At 40.3% G+C, this 24,954-nt stretch overlaps 1 protein-coding gene across 14 annotated transcripts in view; it reads left to right on the forward strand.

Annotated features, from left to right (window-relative positions):
* TDP1 (tyrosyl-DNA phosphodiesterase 1) overlaps positions 1-24,954 on the forward strand; it is an 89,704-nt gene that overhangs the window by 18,016 nt on the left and 46,734 nt on the right. For all 14 annotated transcript variants that reach the window (XR_010150820.1, XR_010150819.1, XR_010150821.1 and 11 more), the window contains exons 6-13: positions 2,720-2,754; positions 7,485-7,577; positions 11,481-11,648; positions 12,101-12,179; positions 15,871-16,056; positions 16,683-16,731; positions 18,877-18,943; positions 20,333-20,440. Coding sequence is in view for 10 of the 14 variants with exons in the window: in XM_009428260.4 (XP_009426535.1) it covers positions 2,720-2,754; positions 7,485-7,577; positions 11,481-11,648; positions 12,101-12,179; positions 15,871-16,056; positions 16,683-16,731; positions 18,877-18,943; positions 20,333-20,440 (785 nt within the window). In the remaining 4 variants the exon portion in view is untranslated. The remainder of the gene's footprint in view (positions 1-2,719; positions 2,755-7,484; positions 7,578-11,480; positions 11,649-12,100; positions 12,180-15,870; positions 16,057-16,682; positions 16,732-18,876; positions 18,944-20,332; positions 20,441-24,954) is intronic.

A 24,954-nucleotide genomic window follows, 5' to 3' on the forward strand; every position in this document is an offset into this window, starting at 1 on the left:
CAATCTTGTTAGTTTTAAACATACCTCACAACATTTTCCTTATGATTTAACCCACTGCACTTTATAGAGTTGTCATTTTAAAAATGCCTTCTATCCAACATGGGCTCATCTCATGCCCATAGATGTGCCTTTGCTTAGCAGTTGCCAAAATTCCATTGTTTTGCTTCTATTTCCAGCAACATAAGAGGTTAGACTGCAGTAGGATAGCTCCCATCAAACATTATAGTGGGCAGAAAGTAAACTGACACAGAAATCCTGAAAACCAGTGACTAAATGAATGGAAATAAAGTCTTTTTCAAATATTACCTACCTGTGCTCGTTTAGGAGAGTGATTCCTGTGCTTGATAGTGTGTTCCAGGCTGGCCACCAGAGGGCATAGTGAGCCACTTCTTCCAAACCTCTTGGAAAGAGCTGTGAAGAAGCTCCCAACTCTAGGCTGACGTACAGGATTGTGTCCTCCTGATCTCTTGAAGCACCTTTATACCTTGTCTGTAAGATAAAGTCTTTTTCTAGCAATGTGAGTCATTGAAACTGAGACACATTAGTCAGAGAATCGGCAGCTGCTGACCCTCTCCCATTTTGCAAACGTGGGACCTAAGGGCAGACATTGAGACCTTGTGGTGGTCAGAGTCACATTGCCTGGGCTCAGTCCCGGCTCTACGTGTGTGTATTAGTCTGCTTGGATGCTATAACAAAATTACCTGGGTGACTTTTCTTGGACTTGGGTCGCTGAAACAACAGACACTTATTTCTCACAGTTCTGGAAGCTGGGAATTCAGGATCAAGGTGCCAGTCAGTTCAGTTCCAGGTGAGGGCTCTCTTGCCAGCTTATAGATGGCCACGTTCTCACGGTGTCCTCATGAGGGAGAGGGAGGAAGACAGACACATAGGCTGTCTGGTAGCTCTTGTATAAGGACAGCAGTCCTGTTGGATCAGGATCATCAGGATCCCACCCTTATGACCTCATTTAACCTTAATTACCTCCATAAAGTCCCTCTCTGCAAATAGTCACATTGGAAGTTGGGGCTTCAACATATGAATTTGGTGGGGGACAGAAGTGTTTAGTCTACAACACTTATTCTGGGCTTGTCACTGGCTTGTCACCTAATTTCTTTGTCTTTGAAATTGATTGCTAATGCTGTTCATCCTAGAGTTTACTAAAGGACTTAGTGCACTAGCCCAAAAACAGCACCCAGTAAACAATATCTATTGAAGCTATTATCCTTGTTTTTTGTGCTTAGACTTACCCAGAAGCATGTAACTTTTAGCAAACTAAACAAAAGCCAGGTCTCTTGACCATTGTTCTTTCTCAGCTAAATATCAGTTTATAGAGTGGCAGTCTTCCTTCTCATTTGGTAATTTTGAAAACATGAAATAGAGTTCCCTGCACTTTCTTCTGTGGCCAGAATGCACAGATGCATGCTGGTCTGTGAGCATCTCCATTCCAAACAGGAGCTGTGTTGTAACTCACCTGTGTATTCCAGTCACCCATTACTGCCCCCAGCAAAGTTTCACCCATGTCATGTGGTAAGGAGGCTGGGGTAGATAGTGGGGAGAGGTTGCAGTAGTGATTGCCACGATTATAGAGTGCCTACTGCATGCAGGCCCCCGTTCCTCAGCATTTTACATATGTGATCTCGTTCCTAACAACTCTGGATCTCAGAATGGTACCGTTTTAAAGAGGAGAAAGCTGAGGCATAGAGTTAGATGTATTTTCCAGAGTCATACAAAGTTGTGAAGGCAGGATTTGAGCCCATGTACTGCATTCCTAATTGTGAAACTTTTACGGTTATTTAAACTCTTTCATAATCTGCATCTTGTGTCGTATTCTGCTTAACCAAGATCTGGCATTAGTGGGTATTAGATAACATGTTTTCTATATACATATCCTCCATTAGTTTGTAAAGGTGTCATTTTATAACATGAAAATGGATTTCATATGTTTTTATTTTCAGCACTTGCTATGCTAATATAAGAATATTTCTATTTTAATTTAACATCCTAAGTCTTTATGTTGCCACCACTTTCAGTGTTTCTTTTTTTTTTTTTTTTTGAGACGGAGTCTCGCTCTGTCACCCAGGCTGGAGTGCAGTGGCGCTATCTCAGCTCACTGCAAGCTCTGCCTCCCGGGTTCACGCCATTCTCCTGCCTCAGCCTCCCGAGTAGCTGGGACTACAGGCGCTGGCCACCACGCCTGGCTAATTTTTTCGTATTTTTAGTAGAAACGGGGTTTCACTGCGTTAGCCAGGATGGTCTGCATCTCCTGACTTCGTGATGTGCCCGCCTCAGCCTCCCAAAGTGCTGGGATTACAGGCGTGAGCCACCTGGCCTTCAGTGTTTCTTTTAAATATGCTCTGAAAACTGTGTACCATTAATTTCTGTATAAGCCAAATATCTAAAACTTTGCATAGAGACTCACTTGTTTTACTAGTTTTTTGTCAACTAAAGAATTTAGGCTTCTCAGTCCTAATTACTGTAATTAAAAATGTAGTGTATATTGAATCATTCTGGGTAACAAAATTTGTTTTTGTTTTTTTTTTTAATGAGCGTCCCCAGATGCTATTATAAAAGCTGTCTTGTTATTCAAGGGCTTGTCTGGTAGAGATCAGTAAAAATAGTTTTAAAAAAAAAGTTGACCTGATTGCTTTCTAATGTAATTTCCAGTAGATATGGATATTAGTGAGTTGTTTTTAAATAAATGACTTCTTTTTCATCCTAGGCAAAGTTGGATATTGCGTTTGGAACACACCACACGTAAGCACTTTTTGTGAAATAGGGGAACCCCTCAAGCATTGTCATTTGTCCTTTACACGGTTATTCTTAGGAGAGACTGAGCATGGTAGGCCCATCTAGGATCTAGCACAGCGATGCTTAACTGAGCCTGGGGGAGCTATTCTTTTATTTAATGCTCTTATAAAAATTATTTGGTCTTTCCTTTTAATTTTACAGATCAGGAAACTGAGGCCCAGGTTTAGGTATGTGATTTTTCCTTGGGCCAGTAGTGGAGACAGGAATAGAACCTATTTATTCTAACTTTAATTAATATATACACACAATTGTTCAAGATGTGGTCTCACTCTGTTGCCCAGACTGGAGTGCAGTGGCATGATCACAGCTCACTGCAGCCTCCAACTCCTGGGCTTAAGCAATCCTCCCACCTCAGCCTCCCGAGCAGCTGGGACTACAGGCACACGCCACCATGCCTGGCTAATTTTTTTGTAGAGACGGGGGGTCTCACTTTGTGACCCAGGCTGATCTCGAACTCCTGGACTCAAACAGACCTCCTGCCTTAGCCTCTCAAAGTGCTGGGATTACAGGCATGAGCCCCTGTGCTGGCATTAACTTTAGCTTTAAATTTGTTCTTGTTTGCTCATTGCTAAAATTTACCTTATTATTTCCTTTGGTCCATTCACCACTACCCCCTCGCTCCTACACACATACTTTGCAGGTTAAACTCAACAGAGCTCTTTTTTTTTAGACAGAGTCTCGCTCTGTTGCCCAGCCTGGAGTGCAGTGGCACAATCTTGGCTCACTGCAACCTCCATCTCCTGGGTTCAAACGATTCTCCTGTCTCAGCCTCCCAAGTAGCTGGGGTTACAGGCCACTGCCACCACACCTGGCTAACTTTTATATTTTTATTAGAGACGGGGTTTCACCATGTTTGCCAGGCTGGTCTCAAACTCCTGACCTCAGGTGATCCACCCTCCTCTGCCTCCCCAAGTGTTGGGATTACAGGTATGAGCTACCATGCCTGGCCAAGAGCTCTTAATTCAGAGTTTAAAATGCCTAGGAGGCTGGGCGCTGTGGCTCATGCCTGTAATCCCAGCACTTTGGGAGGCCAAGGTGGGTGGATTATTTGAGATCAGGAGTTCGAGACCAATCTGGCCAACATGGTGAAACCCCATCTCTACTAAAAATATAAAAATTAGCCGGGCAGTAGTGGGACATGCCTATAATCCCAGCTACATGGGAGGCTGAGGCAGGAGAATCGCTTGAGCCTGCAAGGCGGAGGTTGTGGCGAGCCAAGATCATGCCACTGCACTCCAGTCTGGGTGACAGAGTGAGACCCTGTCTCGAAAACAAAAGAAAATGCCTAGGAAAGTAATTACAATTGAACTTTTCCCAATTAAGTATCTGTAGTTTACATTTTGTTGAAATGACATTATCTTGTAGAAGATTGAGCTCGTGTCTTGAAATTACTTTTAGTTGCTTATTTAAAAAAAAATTTTTTTTTTGTTGAGACAGTCTCGCTCTGTTGCCCAGGCTGGAGTACAATGGCGCAATCTCAGCTCATTACAACCTCTGCCTCCCAGGTTCAAGCAATTCTCCTGCCTCAGCCTCCTGAGTTGCTGGGACTACAGGTGTGTGCCACCACGTCCAGCTAATTTTTGTATTTTTAGTAGAGATGGGGTTTCACCATGTTGGCCAGGCTGGTCTCGAACTCCTGACCTCAGGTGATCCACCTGCCTCGGCCTCCCAAAGTGCCGGGATTAAAGGCATGAGCCACCGCGCCTAGCCTATTTTTAAAATGTTTTAAGAATTAAATACTTCTTATGTTCTTGACACAGCTCAAGAAGATATAGAGTTTTTATTCTTACAGCTTTTTCTTTGGTGAGAGAAGCAAGACAAACATGTGAATTAGAAAAGGAGAATCACCTTCCAGATCATAGTGATGGAGGGTAAACTGCCTTCCCCACCTCACAGGGTAGAGCTAGAAACAGTGAACGAGGCAGTCTTTGAGACTGCATACACTTTGGCACACAAGCCCTGCTCTGTCCAGTTTCGGTTGGATGCCATGCAATCCCGTGGTCTGTCTCACAGTGTTTTAGAATGGGAAAGCTCTTTGGTTTCCTCTAGAGCTTGGAGCAGAGTTAATTCTTATGGCTCCAAGAATCGATAGAGGGGAAAGAGAAAGCCAAAGCAGCTGAATGTCAAATATCCAGATCCAGGTGGTGGCCAGGAGCAAACCACAGGATGGGCGAGGCATGCCTCTTTCCACTAAGATCTGTAGCCAGGCCCCCACCACGCATCATTTAGTCCTCTTTCCCACCAAGGCCATGTCTCCCCCCACCTCGCCTACCCCTGTACCAGTAGGATAAAGTGTTCACCGTTGCTGCCACCAGCCCTGTGAAGCCATGTGTGGTGAAAGGAGTGCCCTGGCATCTGGCATTTGTGATCCCAACAAGCTCTTCCGCTGGCCCACTTTGTGACCTTGGATAATCCCTGTTAAATGTCCAGCTGTAGATTCCACAATTGTAGAATGAGAATAACTCCTCTTCTGTATTGCTGTGAAGACTTGGTGTGGTAACATATGACAGAGCTTCTAGGATGGCACCTGGTAGAGAGGTGCTTGCCACATGTTAGTTCTCTTCCCCCTTTGCAGGAATAGCTGCGCATTTGGGTTGGGTCCCTTTTGCTGCCCCACAGCTTAGCAGACAGTATGGCAGGTCAGCATTCTTCAAGGGAGATCTCATTCCTCACCCTTTTCTATCCATTTTTAACTGTGACCTTATTAACACTACCATTTTGTCTATGAAAAGATGAATATGGCTACTCTCAAGTTCATAATTCTATTTGATAGCATTCATTGACATTAGTGTGTGATTTGCCTGATAATCGATGTCTTGACTAATGGAAATATTTGTAAACCTTCTATCATGAATCCATAACTGACTTATTCTTAATTACAATCAGCTGCTGATTTGGCAACTGTGTATGTAAATTTGCCCAGATTTCAGGGAGCACATTTCACAAATGGAAAGAAGATGGCACAGCAGCTGTCATTTCTCCAGCTTTGCATTAATTTACTGTTTGCCAGCTTGGGTTGATTTCTCGTTTTGGCAAGAGCTAAATATCTCATTCTCTTGTCTGTTCTCGTATCCTTTTTCTTATCTTTTTATGATAATTTCATCCTGCCCAGATAATGTTCATGTTGTTTGTTTGGAGAGAGCCAGTGGTTCACTTTTTTTTGCCATGTGTGAATTGAGTTTCATCAGTAAGTATTAAGTAGCATTTTGGCCTCAATAGAAATGATAAAATAAGACAGAGTTACAACCGTGAGAAGTGACACTTTAGTTGGAGAGAGAAAACTTAGATTCCTGAAATATTGAAATAATCCTATTGAAAACAGAGAGATAAAAATCATCCATTATTAGATGAGAAAATAAAGGAGTAATAGGAGAAATAGGAGAAAATAAAGGAGAAAACAAAGGAGTAATAGGAATGTACAGGTGAGAGTGTTTCACATTTAACAATTTTTTTTTTTTTTCTGAGACAGAGTTTCATTCTGTCGCCCAGGCTGGAGTGCAGTGGTGCAGTCTCGGCTCACTGCAACCTCCGCCTCCCGGGTTCAAGTGATTCACCTGCCTCAGCCTGCTTACTAGCTGTGATTACAGGTGCCCACCACCACACCTAGCTAATTTTTATATTTTTAGTAGAGACGGGGTTTCACCATGTTGGCAAGCCTGGTCTCAAACTCCTAACCTCAGGTGATCTGCCAGCCTCAGCCTCCCAAAGTGCTGGGATTACAGGCATGAGCCACCGTGCCTGGCAGCAAAATGTATTTTTGCATTTCATTCACAATAGTCCTGAAGTGGGGTTGATCCTTAGAGATACAAGTGGAAAACTGAGGCTCGGGGATATTGAATGGCTTACCTAGGGTCAAAGGGCTTCTAAATGACAAAGTCTGGAGCTCAGGTCTTCAGATTTCAAATGGAAAGCTTTTATCTATATCCTATTCCCTCTCTCTCACTGCAATTAAAATAAGAGAAATGTGTTTGACTAGAGGCCTGGGGAGGTCACATGGAAAAAGAGTGGACCCCACTGGGTCTGATTTGGGTTAATGAAGAATAGGCAAGACTTACCCCAAGCCCAGATAACACACTTTTGACAAGTGTGGCATCTATGGATACAAAAAACCACTAATGGTAATGAAGCATCTTTTAAACTTCTTAAAATTTCAACTCATAATAAGAAATATACTTTACATTTCAGTGTATTGTGCACTAACATACCTTTGTGCCAAAACAAAATTTCATGAACCAGTAATTAAATATATACAGTATACCAATTTATGCTATTTTAGTTGTTTAAAAAATGCCAGCCATGATGCAGCAAGAGGTTGTTGACCATACTTTGAATCTCAAACACCAGACCAGAAGGTTCCAACGGTCCCTAGTAGTAACAGGTGATGCTGAATAGATAATAAGGGGGCCAGGCTGGAGGGATGTGAAGTGCCAGGACCGGCACTGGGGTTGAAAGTTCTTTTACCACCAAATACTCAACCTTTTTGAAAGGTTTTCATCCTATCACTTAGGCAGACTTTCATCATGGTAATGTATAGAAGGGAAGATTATAAATGTTAAGTTTGGGTAATATGAGAGTTTTAAAAAATTCCTTTAGCTGTGTATTACATTTGCATTGGAAAGGTATTACATATTTTGAAAGTACTATTGATGCTTTTTGATCCTTTGCTGTTTTTAAAGGAAAATGATGCTGCTGCTCTATGAAGAAGGCCTCCGGGTTGTCATACACACCTCCAACCTCATCCATGCTGACTGGCACCAGAAAACTCAAGGGTTCGTAGGGGCCTGCTCACTTCCTGGCAGTGTGTGTGCTGATAAAGGTCAAAAGCCAGAACATTCACTTTATTCTTTTTTCTATTTTTTTTAAGTTGTAAAAATAACACACATGGCCTAGAAAAAGAGTTGTATGCAGAAAAAGTTACTGTATTCTTTTACTACCTGCCTCATTCTACCTTCTTGGAGTAACCAGTGTTAACAGGAGCATCATCATCCACAGCTACCTCTGCTGTACATGTAAACATACATTACTATTTACACAGAGTAGTCTCTTCCTAGTTTTTAGAGAAGTGGCATCATATACACTCTACAGCTAAGTAGAGGGCGCAGCACATGCAGAGATCTGAGGCAGAAAAGGGGTTATAGAATGAAAGATCTGAACCTATTGTTTTCCCAGTAGGATTTACCAGATAGCTTTTGTGATTTCTCCTTACTCATGTACCCACCTGCATTTTAGCTTACCACTTCCCAAACAGGAATCAAAGGAAAAGTTGGGGTAGGCCCTGGTCATGTTAATAGTGTGCTAAATATTTCCCCACTCCCCCAGTTGGTGTATTTTCTTTGAAACAAATTTAAGCTGGTGTCTTTTTAGAGCCTTTCGTGTGTTAATAAAGTTGTGAATCTCCAAGAGAAGAATTGAATACGAAAGCTTTCATGAACTTTTTAAACTACTAACCCTCTGTACTTGGTGCACATATGCTAGATCCAGGTTTTGATTCCCTTTTCAAGAGGGGTTTGCTTTTTAAAAGGGATTTTTAGGGATTTGCTCAACAAGTTCAGCTATTGTTCTTGATTATGACTAACTTTAATTTTCTTTTGTTTAAGCCATTTTGCACATCTCTGCCTGTCCTAGAGAAGAGCTGGTTAACAAACAGCCTTCTGTGTTGGGAGAAACTCGGACGTTTGTCTAGCACCATTTCCAGGTTCACGTTTTCTCTGTCATCCTCCTCTGCCTCACCCTGCCCCATATCATTGCCTACCTTGGGCTAGAACTCCTAATTTGGAGTGTATTACTTTCAGCTAAGCTCTGCTGAGCCCAGGTTACATCTTTTTTTGTTTGTTTTTTTGAGACGGTCTCACTCTGTCACCCAGGTTACAATGCTGTGATGCGATCACGGCTCGCTTTAACCTCAACCTCCTGGGCTCAGGTGATCCTCCCACCTCAGCCTTCTGGGTAACTGGGACTGCAGGCACGTACCACCACACCTGGCTAACTGTCTTTATTTTTTGTAGAGACAGGGTTTTGCCTAGTTGCCAAGGCTGGTCTCAAACTTCTGGGCTCAAGTGATCCGCCTGCCTCAGCCTGCCAAAGTGTTGAGATTACAGGCATGAACCACCGTGCCCGGCCCCAAGTTACATCTTAGTTTGAGCTGAAATAGCTTTCCAGCTTCCTTCAACAGGTCTTGCTTCAACCTGAGTGCGCTGCGCAGGACAAATGTAGTCTCCCTCCCTTAAAGCAGTCCTTCAGGATTTGAAAGGGAGTCTTGTTTCTGAGCCTTACATCTCTTGTTCCCTCCCCACTCCCTTGCCCCACCATAGCATGTGGCTTTGAGACCCCTAGCCGTAATTCCTGGTCGTTTTTCTATAAACGTGTTATAATTTTTCAGTATCCCACTGAATATATGCTTTTCAAAATGAAGTGTGGCTCTGACTGGTCCAGGGTTGAGGGGATAGCTGCTCTGTCTCTAAGTCTCAGCTGTAGCACTTTCTTGATCTACTGAATTTATGGTTAACTATGCCTTTGGTACCCCAAGAGCTTCTAAGCCAGTTCTCCTGAGCTGCCAGATTGGGTTTGGGGATTCATGTGGCCCTATCAAAAGGCAGTGAGATTAATGTAGCTTGTTCTCATGAAACCATAATTAATGTTACTAAAGGGATTTCTCAGGTTAGCTCTCAGCCTCACGTGGTTCCAAGAATCCCACCCTGGGCCTCCAGCTCGTTCTGAAGTTGGAAGCTTAGCTTACAGGCAGTAGTACTGTCTTGGGATTCTCTGGGGTGGCTGCTAGGAGGGAAGAGGCAGGGATAAGGGCTTGGGTGTTTCTTTTATTTAAAAAAAGTATTTTTTAATTTAAAATTTTAGAAAACTTTTTGACTAGGTAGGAACGGTTCAAAACTCAGAAAGTACCAAGACTATGAAATCTTCCTCTGGCAGCCATCCTGGTGTGGGATCCTATTATTTCATGCTTGGTCTATATTCTACTCTCTAATGTTTTGCATTTCATGTTGTTTGTGGTAATTTTAAAACTTTTGAAAGCAGTTTTTGTATACAATCTCACTTCATAATTGGTCTACTGTGGTTCTGCTAATCCCCTTCAGCTGCCTCGTGGTCCACCTGTTGATTTCTCACTTTTAAAATTAGAACAAGAATTGCATCCAAAGCTCACAGTAAAAAATAAAATTATTTGGCTCATTATAATAATTTTCTCATTTTGTGATGTGTGAAAAATGCCTCATATCTCAGCATCTTAGTTTAGAAAGTCATTTGTCTTGTTTCTCATCCAGAACTCACCTGTGAGTGAATCTCTGATCCAGGAGGAGCCTCACTCAGCCTGGGAACTTTGAGGTGCTATTGCAAGGGGAGGTCCTCCACGTCTATCCAGCCCAACCTGGTCATTTTACACACGGAGGCAAAGGCCCAGAGAGATCACAGAGCTTACCCAAAATGGTATAGTCAGCTAGTCGATCTGGGTCCAGAACATGGGCTCCAGCCCTCATCACACCATGCTACCTCCTGTGCTAAGTGTCTCCCCAGGGTGGGAAGCAGGGGTATGAAATGCCCCTTGCTAGAAACTTGCAGAGTTGAGAAGATGTACGGCCGAGAGTCCTTGCAGTTCTGGATGCCTTCTGCCCTGGTGGCCCGCATCTTGCCAGTCTCCTTCAGGGGCTGCCAGGTGAAAGAGAAATTGGGCAGTTTCTCTTTCAGCTTAATAGATAGAACCCAGGGTGGGGAAAAGGAGAGTAGCCACAGAAGGGGAAAAAAGTAACACCTGATACTTTTGACTGCTCCTGTAAGTCATTGCTTTGCAACAGCCCAGTGAGGCAGCCTTGTTAACCCCACTTTTTTGCATTTGAAGAAACTGAAGCACAAGAGGTTTGAAGCCATTTTAGTAATCTACTGTGGAGCAGTTTATAGGAGGATTGGGATTAGATATGATTGTTTTCTATTTATGGATATAATGTAGAAGTTTTGGCAAAGAGCATTGTTTTCCTCTAGGGAAAAAGAATTAATGAAATGAAAGATGTCTGTAATGCTTCTTCAGTGAATTAAGTGTTTGAAAGTTTGAGGTTATTGTAATGTCACTGAATGTGATATATACTTAATCCAGGCACCAGAAAGTATAAGACATAAAAATATGCTGCTATAGGACCTACATTATGAAAATGGGTTTGTTAATTGAAAATAGATTTTTCACATGCACTTTTGGTATAGATAACACAATTCTTATTTCACATTTGGCTGAAGGGCCGCATTGATGCAGACAAGGGCAAATTCTTGCTGGGATTACCACTAGTAGCATGGATTTGCTTTAACCATTAAGAGTAGAATTCTTAACTCTTGTCATCAAGTCTTAGCAATATATAGGTGCAGAGGTAAGAGGAGGAATAAGGAAGGTTTGGCAAGTGAGAGGAAGCATGGAGGGATGTGGGTTGGAAGAGGTGGGCAGAGCCCAGGTCTTACTGAATCTTAAATTCATGGCAAGACATTCAGGAATAATTCTGAATGTGATGGGAAACCATTGGAGTGGTGTGCTCAGATTTATGTTTCGTGTTTCCTAAGATTACTTACCATGTGGAGATACTGAGAATTCACCTCTTTCTTAGGATGAAGGCATAATCGATACAGAGATCATTATGATCAGTTGTGTGCCTGACTGTTAAAGGTTATTTTTTCAATTCCAGAATATGGTTGAGCCCCTTATACCCACGAATTGCTGATGGAACCCACAAATCTGGAGAGTCGCCAACACATTTTAAAGCTGATCTCATCAGTTACTTGATGGCTTATAATGCCCCTTCTCTCAAGGAGTGGATAGATGTCATTCACAAGCACGATCTCTCTGAAACGAAGTATGTATCAACTTATCAATTTGGGGTGCTTATGATAGGTTTATACCTTGGGAGCCTCATGAGGTCTGGCATGCAGGGGCCTGGAAAGAGGTGGGGTGAAATCTAGCCAAGCTTCAGGACGTGATGAGGGGATGAGCAGATTCTATCACATCTGTATCTTGTGGTTCTCAGGCATTAAAGTGACAGCCAGTGAATCCTCATGTTTACCTTAGCCTCCCACTGGGGTACTCTCACAATTATTGGGTTCTTTGTCTGGTACTTTACATCTTGTAGGCGTTCCATCATTAGTTGATTTGCTTGAAAATGAATTTGAGAGTCAATTCAAGAAAATGGATTGGCTCTTAGATCATTTCTTGATTATATTAGTTTTCATGTGTATTTTGTCATTTTTTTTTTTTTTGGTGCCCAAAGCACATCACTATGTTTTATAACTTGTGTTTTTGTCTTTTTAGTGTTTATCTTATTGGTTCAACCCCAGGACGCTTTCAAGGAAGTCAAAAAGATAATTGGGGACATTTTAGACTTAAGAAGGTAACATAACTTTTACTATTTTAACATTTTTTAAAAATTTAATGTATATTCTCTTTTTAAAAATAATTATATATTTTGATGCAGCTTCACAATATTTCTGCACAATTCTGGGCAAATAGATACTTGATAAATTGATAATTATAATTCTTAGTAATTACTGCTTTTTAATGTGTTTTGCCTCTTTTATAGCTGTAGGCTGTTAATGGCATAAATATATAGACCTTTTCTAGTTTTTATATTGTAATAAAGATAGAGGCTTCCTATTTATACACATATTGTAGCTTTGATTATAGCTTTTGATTGTTCAGCATATCAAGTTTTAAGATATAAATTCAACAAACAGAAAATGTTGAGTAAAGACTACAACTGAGCTATAATATATTTTGATTATTAAACCAGTGCCCTTAAGAAAACAAATTCAAAAATAATACTTGCTGCTGATATGAAAATGCACAAAGAAAGGTCATAAAATAAGTTGAAGATTAAAGTTTTTTTCATCTCTTTTTAGGTGGTTTAACTGACCTTAATAAATTCCCTGGCCAGGTGTGGTGGTTCACGCCTGTAATCCCAGCATCTTGGGAGGCTGAGACGGGCAGATCACGAGGTTAGGAGTTCAAGACCAGCCTGGCCAACGTGGTGAAACCCCGTCTCTACTAAAAATACAAAAATTAGCCGGGCATGGTGGCAGGCACCTGTAATCCCAGCTACTCGGGAGGCTGAGGCAGGAGAATCGCTTGAACCCAGGAGGCGGAGATTGCAGTGAGCTGAGACCACACCATTGCACTCCAACCTGGGCAACAGAGCGAGACTCCATCTCAAAAAAATAAATAAATTCCCTAAAGTGGCTTTCTTAAAAGCCTTAACCTCTTATTCCATAAACTATTTAAAGTGTAAGAATTTTCCCTTAGTTAATGAAACTTTTTATTTTAATTTCCTTTTATGAAATGAGACCACAGCTTAAAGCAGGCAAGATCTTGAAGACATCTTTATGTCTTGGCCTAGAGAGGAAGTTCAGCACATTGGCCTGTGCCCAGCCTTGGAGGCAGATATCCATAGCTGGGTTCAAACCCTGTTTTGTTATCTACAAGCCATGTGACCTTGACTTGTTCCTTAACATACATCGGTTGTCATCTATAAAGTGGACATAATAATAGTACTTCCCTCCCGTGATTGTGAGGATTAAATGAAATGATGAATGTAAAATAGTACAGGGCACACGGTAAGTCTTCAGTGCACATACACAGCTATTTGTGGACGAATGTCTAATGGTTTAGATAGGCTAGATAATAGCACGTATTATGTGTGATCACCATCTGATACTGAAAGTTCAACTGTATGTTAAGAGTTTTCAAACCACTTTTTACACACAGTTGCTCATGTTGCACCATAGCTTTCTTCCAGGAAGGCCGGCCGGTGATTAGGTGCCTGTTTCCACTGAAGTGTAAATCTAAGCCAGAGGCTTGTCCAGGATAGGGTGGCCCTTCAGGGGCTGAGCACTGCGGTAGAAACTGGGTGTTGTAAGTTGTCGGTTCAGCTCTGTTTCCTACACCATGCTGTACCCAAGGTGGACATGGAAACTTTGGGCTTTTTGGGAAGTGTATGTGTAAGTATTAATGCCTAAGCTGTGTTAAGGAAAATAATACATATTAAATTAAACAAAACGTCAGTCAGATGAGCTACAGTTTATTTTTCTGCTCTCTCCAGCCCTCTAGGTAGGCATTCAGTACATATTTAAGTGGATACAGTTTCCAAATGTTTTCTTAATTGTTTCTGCAGCTTTGCATAATTATCAAAGCAGGAAATGCAGATCAGTCTTCTGCAGTGTTTTAGCTGGTATGTGTATGTAAATATTCTCTTTTATGTTTAGACCATCACAGCTGCCTGGAGCTCAAGTGTTAAACTATGAATGTTAAGCCTCTTTCAAATGATAGGAGTCAAAATATGTAATCCTTCTAGGTATTGTTTAAGTGTTGGTAGCAAAAAACTCACTTTGTTTCCTCTGCTCTCACACTACAACAGTCAACACAGAAAACTGTGACCAAATATGTGTGGGGTTTTCCTCATACACTAAGCAGGGGACACCAGCTGGGTGTCCTCTAATTCACTTCAATTCTTATGCTGTCTTCCTGGAGATGTATAAAGAAAGTGATGTTATAAAGAAAGTGATGGTATAAAAAAAAGTGATTTTTTATTCCAAAGCTGGCTTAGAGGAATAAGTACAGGCTTCCTGTCTTAAGGATACTGCTTTGCTCTTGGAGCAGAAAGTGGACACTTTTAAAAGGGGCCTAGCATGAATGGCACGCAGAGGAGGAAGCAAGCAGGTGGATACTTCCTTACTTTCTGCCTTCTCTACCAGGCAGTCCATTTGGTCTCTTCCTGGGCAGAACTAGGTTGTAAAGATGGCTGAAACTCTCCAGGTGGGAGAGTTTCTTAGTGGGCATACTTTGGGTTGTAAATTTACTGCTGTCCCTCGAGGCAGTCCCCTGGTGGGAGAAAGTTCTGCTCTGGAGCTTCTAAGCACATAGATGAACTTGCCCTTTAGGGAGTGTCTAGTAAAGGAAAGGTAAAAGGTTATATTGTATTTCTAAAGGTCTAAGTAGGAAGTGGGGAAGGAGTTGGGGAGAACAGAGAAAAGTAGGGAAAAAATAATTGAAAAAATACATTTTTTTAAAAAGAAATATGGGGGTAGCCTCAGATCCCATAGATTGAGGGCTCCATCCCACAAGACTGCCCCTCTCCCTCAGACACCAGTTGCAAGTCTGGGCCTCCAGAACTTCTGACTGACCAGCTTCAAGTTGAGGTTCCCATGACCCTCTCTTTGGGCTTCATTTGCTAGAGCAGCTCACTGAACTCAGGGAAACACTTAACATTTACTGCTTTATTATAAAGGATACAGATGAAGAGATGCATAGAGCAAGGTATAGGGGAAGGGGCACAGAGCTTTCATGCCCTCTCTGGGTGCACCACCACTGTCCAGCAGCCTGCAGGTGTTCAGCTGTCGGAAAGCTCCCTAAACCCTGTCCTTTTGGATTTTTAATGGAGGCTTCATTACATAGGCATGGTTGATTACATCACTGGCCATTGCTGATCAGCTCAACCTTTAGCCCCTCCTATCCCTGGAGGTTGGGGGGTTGTGCCAAAAGTCCCAACCTTCTAATCATGCCTTGGTCTTTATCGTGACCAGCCCCCATCCTGAAGTTGCCTAGGGTCTGCCAGCCATCAGTCTCATTAACATACAGAAAGACATCACATTGGAGATCCCAAGGATTTTAGTAGTTGCATGCCAGGAAACAGGGATGAAGACCAAATACATATTTCATAGTATCAAAGCTGCATTGAACACTTGTGATTTCAAGTAAAAAAAATCTAATTTCATATGACAAGTTGGTGGTTTATCTGAAATTTCTTCTGAAATGGGCCTTTTTAAACCTGTTTTTGCTTTTAGTACAAATCAAATAATTTTGGAAAGGAGAGCTTCTGTCCATCTACTCCATTAAAAATATGTTTTTAGTATTTAAAAAAAATTTCCCAAAGAAGAAGTATGTATGTGTGGGTATGAAATTGATCACTAGTATTTTCAGCTTTTCTTGTTAATTAGGCTTTCCAAGAGCAGAAAACTGTTTTCAAATATTGCAGCATTTCTGTTAAGATTATTTGAGTCACTTTAACATTCACTTTTATTCTTTCCCAGCTTCTGAAAGACCATGCCTCATCCATGCCTAACGCAGAGTCCTGGCCTGTCGTAGGTCAGTTTTCAAGCATTGGCTCCTTGGGAGCCGATGAATCAAAGTGGTTATGTTCTGAGTTTAAAGAGAGCATGCTGACACTGGGGAAGGAAAGCAAGACTCCAGGAAAAAGCTCTGTTCCTCTTTACTTGGTGAGTTCTCGTCCTCATTGAGGTAATTTACTTTTATTCTCTACACAGGAGAAGAATTGAAAATTGGTCCTCTTTGTAATGGAGAGATGTTTTATTCTGTGATTCTTTTTTTTTTTTTGGCGTGGCGGGGGCAGGGTGCGGAAAGAGCAGTACATTAGCATCGTCATTTGTAATCAAGTTGCCTTTGCCTTAATATCCAGTGCTAAGAGCTTGCCGATTTGTTCAGGAGCTCCATTGCAGACACAGACTGGCCTGTGATTTTTCTATCCTTTCTTTCAGGTTGTTGAACCAAGGTAGAAAATATTTGATGTAGCATAGCCAGCAGAATTATGGGCATTTTAATTATTTAGAGACCTGTGAATTAATAATTAATTTTCCATTCAATGTTAACTTGAATTTCAAAGGAAAAAATACTCCAATTGAAGTATAATTTTACATCAAATATGGTTCCTGTTGTTTAATTACTAGTTCATTTTTTTCATAAGATGAGAACTTTTCAAAATTTAAAGCATATTTTCTAATTTAAAAGTATTTTTAACAGATTTTCATTTTCTTAAAAGCTGATTATCATTCCTTTTCTTCAACATGGTACATTCCGAGTTTTATTGTTTTCCTCTTATTTTTAGATCTATCCTTCTGTGGAAAATGTGCGGACCAGTTTAGAAGGATATCCTGGTAATTCTTGGGGAGACTGTCTTGGTTGTGTTTTATGTATATTTCATGAATGTCCTGGTAAAGTTTTACTACTATTGGTTAGAAATTTGGAGATGGTTTTCACTTAACTATATAAGGATCATGAAAATAGGCAATATGAAGCTCTGCATTCCGCAGATGATACCCTTCAGTTTGGGTGTGTTATTAATCCTTACAGAGACCCTCTGCACAATAGTTTTCATTTTTACCGGTAAGGTAAGCAGCAGGTTGGTTGTCCAGACAAGATAGCCAAATAAAATCAGCTTCCCCTTACTCTTCAATGCCTGTTCAGAGCTTATCCAACATAGCTTCCTCTCATCTCTGCATATCCTCCCTTGCTGTGTTTGAGGTACCATGTGGTCCTTTTAAATGCCTGCTATAGATAACATTTAAGGTCCGGAATTTTTAAAATTTTGCCTTTGGTGTAACTTTGTTGATATGTCTATTCTGTCAAGGGCATCATCTGCAAATGCCTAAGATTTTTTGTAGGCATCTGTCAACGCTGTCCCTTTCCCTTATACTCATACCAGGCACTTAACCTTTATTTGGAATTCAGCAGCCCCGCTAGTTACTGTAATCAGGAGATGTTAACTGAAAACCCACATAGTGGTTGTCTCTGGAAAAAGCAAAGTCTAATTGGCATTTGCTGGTGGCTGAAAGCAGAATGTACTGAATTAAACTAATTTAGTCCATTTATTGCTTATCAGGCTCGATAAGAAAAATCTGCCAGAAAAATTTCGCTAGCGTTTGGAGTGTATTTGCCCTTTTTTTTTTTTTTTTTTTAAATGGCAAAACCAAAATTACTTCACCGAGACCCAGGGATACAGTGGTGGTTTTTCTTTGGTACTCTTTTTGTGCCTCTAATAGGCTAGATTCATTCAAAGTGTACTTTTAATGGGGGAACAACATGGTATTTTTAACAAAGTTGTTTTATAACTGGCTTTGAAACTGAATATTTTTAGTTATTTGAAGACAGGACATGCCCTATTTGATATGTCAGAGATGTTTGGATATAGATCTCTTTGGGTGTAGATCAGTGTGGAGAAGTTCCAGCATGTGTGTGGAAAGTCACTGATAATCCACTATGGAGTTTTCTTCATTTTAAAAATGAGCAAGCATTGACTTCTAATTGTATTTCCACTTGGAACTTTCTTTATTCTCTTTGCAAGAATAAGGCTTTTGGAATTCCTTTTTTCAAACTGAACTGTTTACTGAACATTTTGTTTTTTAGCCATTCTTTTCTGTTTGTCAGAATCTGCTCAGCCAGTACAAAGTCTGTTTGGAAATAGTGTGTAAAGGTGAAGTAGAAGGGGCACTGACATCTTGTCCTGGATTTTCCTCCCCAAGTCCCACGGTCTTGAGCAAAACAGAGGCTGTCCAGCTGTGTCTTATTTGCATAAGGAGGGTAGGATGGGCCAGGATTCTAACACTTCAGATCTGTGCAGTTATAGATGTTAAATTATCATCACCAAGTAATTCAATTATAATTTTTTGTTTTCAAAGTGTACTTTTAATGGGGAACAACGTGGTATTTTTAACAAAGCTGTTTTATAACTGGCTTTGAAACTGAGTGGTTTTAGTTATTTGCAGTTGAAGCTTTTGCAGGAAAAAGCTCTATTCTGCTTTACTTGGTGCGTTCTCGTCCTCAATGAGGTAATTTACTTTTATTCTCGACACAGGAGAAGAATTGTAAATAGTCCTTACATTCCTGATGGGAGAAATCTTTTTAATGTGTTCATAATTCTTGCTCTGAATGTTGAATGGGTTTCTAAAAAGTGATTAGCGAGTTGTCATTAGTTTTCAGTATGTTTGTGTTACATGAGCCTTATTTAAAGGCATCCCATGACTGTACTTCGTAAAGTATATGATCATCACTTACTTTTGCTTATAAGTCTGGATGTTTATAAGATTTGCATAAAGTTAATACTGAAGGAAGGAAACCTCGTTAAGAGAACATATCTAATGCAACTATAGACATTTTCTTTCAAATAACTATTCTATAAGATGAAGTAATAGAAGTAGTTTTTTTCCTGTTACCTTCTTGCTGTTTATTGTAGATTTTCCTCTTAATGAGGGATCCTCAAATTATATTTCATAATTTTTATTGTTTTATTTTTCTTTTAAAAGCTGGGGGCTCTCTTCCCTATAGCATCCAGACAGCTGAAAAACAGAATTGGCTGCATTCCTATTTTCAGTAAGTAATTGGTTTAGACTGCTGCTATTGCTTCTTTAGGAATTAGAGTGTTATTTATGTCACTGGTTTGTTTTTTTTTAAAAGGAACTTTATGTAATATAGCTATATTCTTTCATCTACATATGTTAGTGATAGAAATAATTTAAAACAAGGTTTTGAATGTTTTTTGGAATAGGTTTTTAATACCAAAGAGGAAATTTTATTGCTGTGAGGTTTCTATTTAAATATTGGCATGCCAAGAAAGACAAATAAAAGATCATGTTGGGTAGTTTAGAATTTACATAAGCAGCATTTTAGTTCATTTTTCCAAAATATAAAGTATCATTATTCTGTCTGTACCATCATACATGCAGCTGCAAGCTTGTTGAGGGCAGATTCTATGCCGCCGTTTCCTGAGGATACAGGACAGTATCTGGTGTGTTGTCAGAGTTCAGTAAATGCTGAGTGGACAAGTGAAGGGAATGTCCTTCACCCTCCTCCAGCCACAGCAGTTGCACAGCCTGCATATGCAAGGCCAGTCTGTTTCATGCTTGCCTCAACAGATGTTTGCTGTGCTGGTTAGCCAGAAATGAAAGCAGAATTACTTTGAATTATAGCTTTCAACTGTAAGTCAGTATGTAATCCTAGAGCTTTTCTTTAGTGCTTTCTTGAGAGGTTTTTCCTTACAGAGGACATTTCTTTAAATTGAACTCATTTCAATATTATATTATTAAATTCACTTGAATGAAGACAGTGATGGTACCTACCTAAACCTGATTCTGTTTTCACAGACCATCTGTTAATCTGGAGGGACCATCCTCTTATATTCATAAGTAAAGATTGTTGCTTCATGATATAGGTTCCCATAGAACCGTAGTCTGCAATATTGGAAACTTAGAAACCAAACTCAGATTTGTGAATGTCAGCATTTGACTAAAGTATTTCTGCCCTCGCTTTTCAACATTCATTTTTTCATATACTGTTTGTATTTTGCCTTTTTTGTATTTTGTTTCATTCAACAAGCTTTTGCTGAGCCTCTACTCATAACACACCGTGGAAGCATGATTCTTCCCTTTAAGGAGATCACAGTTCAGGCAGGAGACATATACACACATGCTGTTAAAAGCACAACAGAAATAATATGTATGCATGTATGTATGTTCATGGCAAAAATGGAAAGGCTATATGCTGAAAGGTTGCAGTGCTTCTTGTGAAAAGTGGGAAGTTTATAATTCTAAAATGGGCATGCGTTACTTGAACGGAGTTTCATAAAATATCACGGGTCACAGAGTCGTGTAGCCACTGTTGATTTTTAGATAATAGGCTCTTTGTTTTCATGCAGTTTCCTAATATTAGGATTATGATCAATTTTATTTCGTAATTAGTAACTTTTGTCTTTTCTGTCACTAGCAAATGGTCAGCTGAGACTTCTGGCCGCAGCAATGCCATGCCACATATTAAGACATATATGAGGCCTTCTCCAGACTTCAGTAAAATTGCTTGGTTCCTTGTCACAAGGTAAATAGTCCTTACATTCCTGATGGGAGAAATCTTTTTAATGTGTTCATAATTCTTGCTCTGAATGTTGAATGGGTTTCTAAAAAGTGATTAGTGAGTTGTCATTAGTTTTTGGTATGTTTGTGTTACATAAGCCTTATTTAAAGGCATCCCATGACTAATCCCTTTGTAAAGTATATGATCATCACCTACTTTTGCTTATAAGTCTAGATGTTTATAAGATTTTCATAAAGTTAACATTTACTTCTGTTATTTAATACCTCAATAGGGGTTATGCAAATTGACATTTGGGGTAAGTACAGAAGAATAATGAAATGTTAAAATTAATATTTTTTTCTTAATTAGTTTCTCCTTAGGTAATTGAAACCTGAAGCAATCAAATCTCTTATGTGTCCTTTTCTAAAACATCTTTAAGGTGTAATTCACATACCATAAAATCTGCCCATTAAGTCTCTACTGTTTAATGGTTTAGGATAATCACAGAATTATGTAACCATTACCATAATCTAAATTTAGAATATTTTCATCACCCTATAAGAAACCACCTACCTGTTGGCATTTTTGTGTCTATTTTTATAGGAAGATAAATTGCTATGCCCTTTGAAAACTAGAACTTTAGTTCCTGACTCCCAGGCTGAACCCAACGATTAGGCATCTCTTCATGATTCAGTAACATAATTAATGTCAATAGCAACTAATTAAAGTATCACAGAGTAGAATTATTTCTTTAAGAGAGGAACAGCACTCATGAACAAACTTTTAAACAAAAGAGCCACTTACATCTTCTTGGAGAGAGAGAAAGATTTATTTTAAGGAATTGGCTCATGCAATTGTAGGGGCTGGCAAGTCCAAAATCCATAGGGCAAACCAGCAGCTTGGAGATTTAGTAAGACTTGATGTTGCAATCTTGAGTCTCTTTCTACTTTATTGGAAAAGTTTAATTTAATGTCTGTTTGGGTGTTGTTTTCCCTCAAAGTGTAATAAAAAGGTGATGTACTTCACAGAAATTACGTATTATTGATTCTGTTTCAAGGGCATTAAGGGAAGTGGAGATTAAAGTAACCCTGTGAGTAATCTTTTTCTAAAGGCAAAGTTTTTGTAGTTCAGTTCAATGGCAGTGTGTGCTTGACTGTGGGAACACAAAGAGCCAGGAAGCATGAGCCCTGCCATGCATGTGATGTTGTATCCTAGTTGTTTACCTGTGTGAGGATCATAGTGGAAGCACTGTTAGAAATGTATTGCCTTGCTGGGGCACAGGCAGGATCAAATGAGAGATCAGCTAAACTAAGTAAAGAGGTGCTATTGTAAGTAGGCCTAGAAGTAAGCCTGAGAGAAAACACAGATGGATTAGAAGGAACTAGTGAGGACAAAGGCCATGGAGGTGGGAAAATACACAGGGTTTTCAGGGAAAATCTGAGTGATTCCATGAGGCTATGTAAAAGGAAACACAGGTTCAGATACCTTTGGCATGTATTTTCTAAAGTTAAGTCAAAAAACATCCACTGTCAGTTTACTCATTTAATATTTGTCAGTTTTGTACTGTGAATATCTGCTTTAATGTCGAATGGCTGTTACTAAATTAAGCAAATTATAGTTATTTGAAGTTTATTGTAAGAATTTGAAATTTGTCATTATGGATTTGTAGCTTCTAGTTTTATTCTGTAATAACTGGACTGAAAGCTGTATGTACTTACCTAAATGTTTAAAGATGAATAGCAACAACATTCATTCAGCAATTTCAATATGCCAGACTGTTCTGGGTGAGCAATCATGTGTATTTACTTATTTAATTCTCACAACAGCTGCATGAGGACCAGGAGGCACAGAGTGATTAATAAGCTGCCTACTATCATGCAGTAATAAGTGATGGAACCCAGATAGGAGCACACCTCTCCTCTGCTGTCTGATGCCCCTCTTAATCAACATAGAGTTTTAGTGTGCCTGTTTTCTACAAAGCCTAGTTAATTCCACAGAAATTGTGTCAGGCTTTACTTTGATTGTTGTATAAAAGAGGAAAAGGACATTGAGCATTCCAATATGATTGAAGGATTTCTAAGAAACTTAACTTAAATAACAACTTAGATACATAGAGCCCACTCTCTCAGCCCTTCCATAATAAAGGAAAGTATAGTTTCCAAATATAAGTGGCATCTACCAGTAAGGAGCTCCCTTGATTAGGTTTGGACATTTTGTTTTGTCTGTCACTTTTTCTGAACCTGTCAGAAAGAATGTTCCCAAACCGAACTCATGTAGATGGAGATTTCTTTTCCCAGCATTCTTCTTTGCCCTTGTGGCACCTGTCTCTTATTACCAAGCTTAAAGCCTGAATGTCCTCTTTCACTGTTCCTTCAAATGTTTGGCAAACATTTACTGAGGTCCTCCTGTGGATGCCAGGCACTCAGGATAAAACAGAAGATTTAGATAGTGTCTTTTAGATGCTCACAGTCTCTGATGGAGGAGCCAGACACAGAAATAATTACAATAGGAAGAGACCAATTCTGTGCTTGAGGTGGGCACATGGATGCTTTGGAAATAGCTATCAAAGCCTGTTTATCTTTGAAATGTTTCAAAAGTTTCCTCTTCCAGTCCTTGCAATTACCAGGTCAGAAACTTATCACCTGGACTTCTGAAAGGGTTTCCTATCTGTTGTGTAATCACGTGGATATTCTTCATAGGCCACTCATCCTGGTTGCCCATGCCCCTTCACCTTTCTGAAACATAGAGTTTCCTCATTGTTCCATGTTCAGAATTCCCCACGTCCTGTAGGCTAAAGTACAGATTCCTCAGTTTGGAAGTCATGCCCCAGCCACACCATTTTCACCATTCTTACCCATTAATCCCCAATAGGAGCCTTGAGAAGAAGCTAGGCTAGCCTCCTTTGCCCCTGAAGTCATCCAGCCAACAGCCCATGTAGTTTCTTCTCCTGATCCTTTCATCCCTTTTCTCTCTTTCTTCAGTTGCTGTTCATCTTTTAAGAGTCGTGTTCAGGTCCCATCTCCTCCTGGAGCCTCTTTCAGCCTCTGCTGGTCCCTCCCTGTCCAGATACTTAGATCTGTGTGCCACCAGTGGAGCTCACAGCTCCTACCTCACTATTTTGTCTCTCAAGCATGAGCTTATCATTGTCAGACAGTACTAGATGAGATGGTCATGTCTACTGTTGAACAAGTCTTGCCTTGGACAAGTTTCTTAACCTCTCTGAGCCTCAGACTTCTCCACTGCACAGCAACTATGAAGGTTTAAGGTGCCAACCATGGTGACCTGTGGGAGTAAGAAGAAAGGGGCAGGGGAGAGAATTGACCTGCATTAAGTAGCCACCATGTGGCAGACACTTCTGGTGCTTTACCTACATAGTAGTGTCTTTCAGTCCCCACAAGAGCTGTGAGGTGGCGTTATCCCCTCCCTCCACTCAATGAGGAATAAGGCAGCAGAGTTGAGGCAGTTCTACCCATTACTCAGCAAATATGTATTGCCCGCTGTGGCAAGAATAGAGTAATTAAGATGAGGTTCTCACAGAATTTACATTTGCATGAAAGAGATTTACCAAAGAATTCATTGTATACATATTAGTTAATTGCACTTGTAATGCTTTTTGACTCTTCTACATAGGTGGGTTTTAGCCAAAACATCACTTCTAGAGCCTGGTGGCTTCCATAATGCCCTAGATTCCTGCATTGTCAGCATTCTTTCCCTATTCACTGTGGTTGCTTGTGTAATTATCTGGCTTCCCCTCTAGACTCTGTGAGGCCAAGTCCATGCCTGTCTTGTTCAGCATACCCTGGTGACTGGCCAGGTGCCTGACATGTGGAGGCTGATGAAGCCTAGGATTGAAGTGGTAACCATGAAAACACTGCCTAGACTGCATAATGGAACATGGGAGGGCCCTCAAAGGTGATTCCTGAGTTTGGGGTGTGTAGATGGGGATTGTCACTGATATCAGTATAGAAGTCAGGGAATGGAACTGGCCTACCACAGTGGGATGATGGTGAATTTGATTGAAGATTGATTTATCATGGTGGAGACTTCAGGTGGAATTGTTTGTTGGAGAGGAACTTAAAAGTTTGGTGTACATATAGTACGTTTTGGAGTTTTGGTTAGTACTGATTGTTAACACCATAATCCTTTGCGACTTCCAGAGGAGAATATAGTGGATCAATGCCTGGGCATTGAGGAACATAGAAGAAATACATATCAGGTGGGCTTTTCATGCCTACCAGGTGTTCCATTGCCAAACAAATGAATTGGATTCAAGCCATCCCTCCTGGGTTGAAGAGCAACTGGTCACACATTCTCCATTACGTAATTTTTCTTCTACCTAAGAAAAATGTTTTATATATATTCTATTTTGGGTATCAGATTTAACCATTTATCCAGCGCATAACTACTGAGCACCTACTATGCACCACACACTTTTCTAGGTGCTAAGAATGCAATAAACAATAAAACATCTTGACTTTATGTTCTGGTGCTGGGAATTACACAAAAAGCAAAGAAGTATGTTTATGTATGCAAATGGT

Source organism: Pan troglodytes, chromosome 15 (genome assembly GCF_028858775.2).
Source record: "Pan troglodytes isolate AG18354 chromosome 15, NHGRI_mPanTro3-v2.0_pri, whole genome shotgun sequence".
Taxonomy (NCBI): Eukaryota; Metazoa; Chordata; class Mammalia; order Primates; family Hominidae; genus Pan; species Pan troglodytes.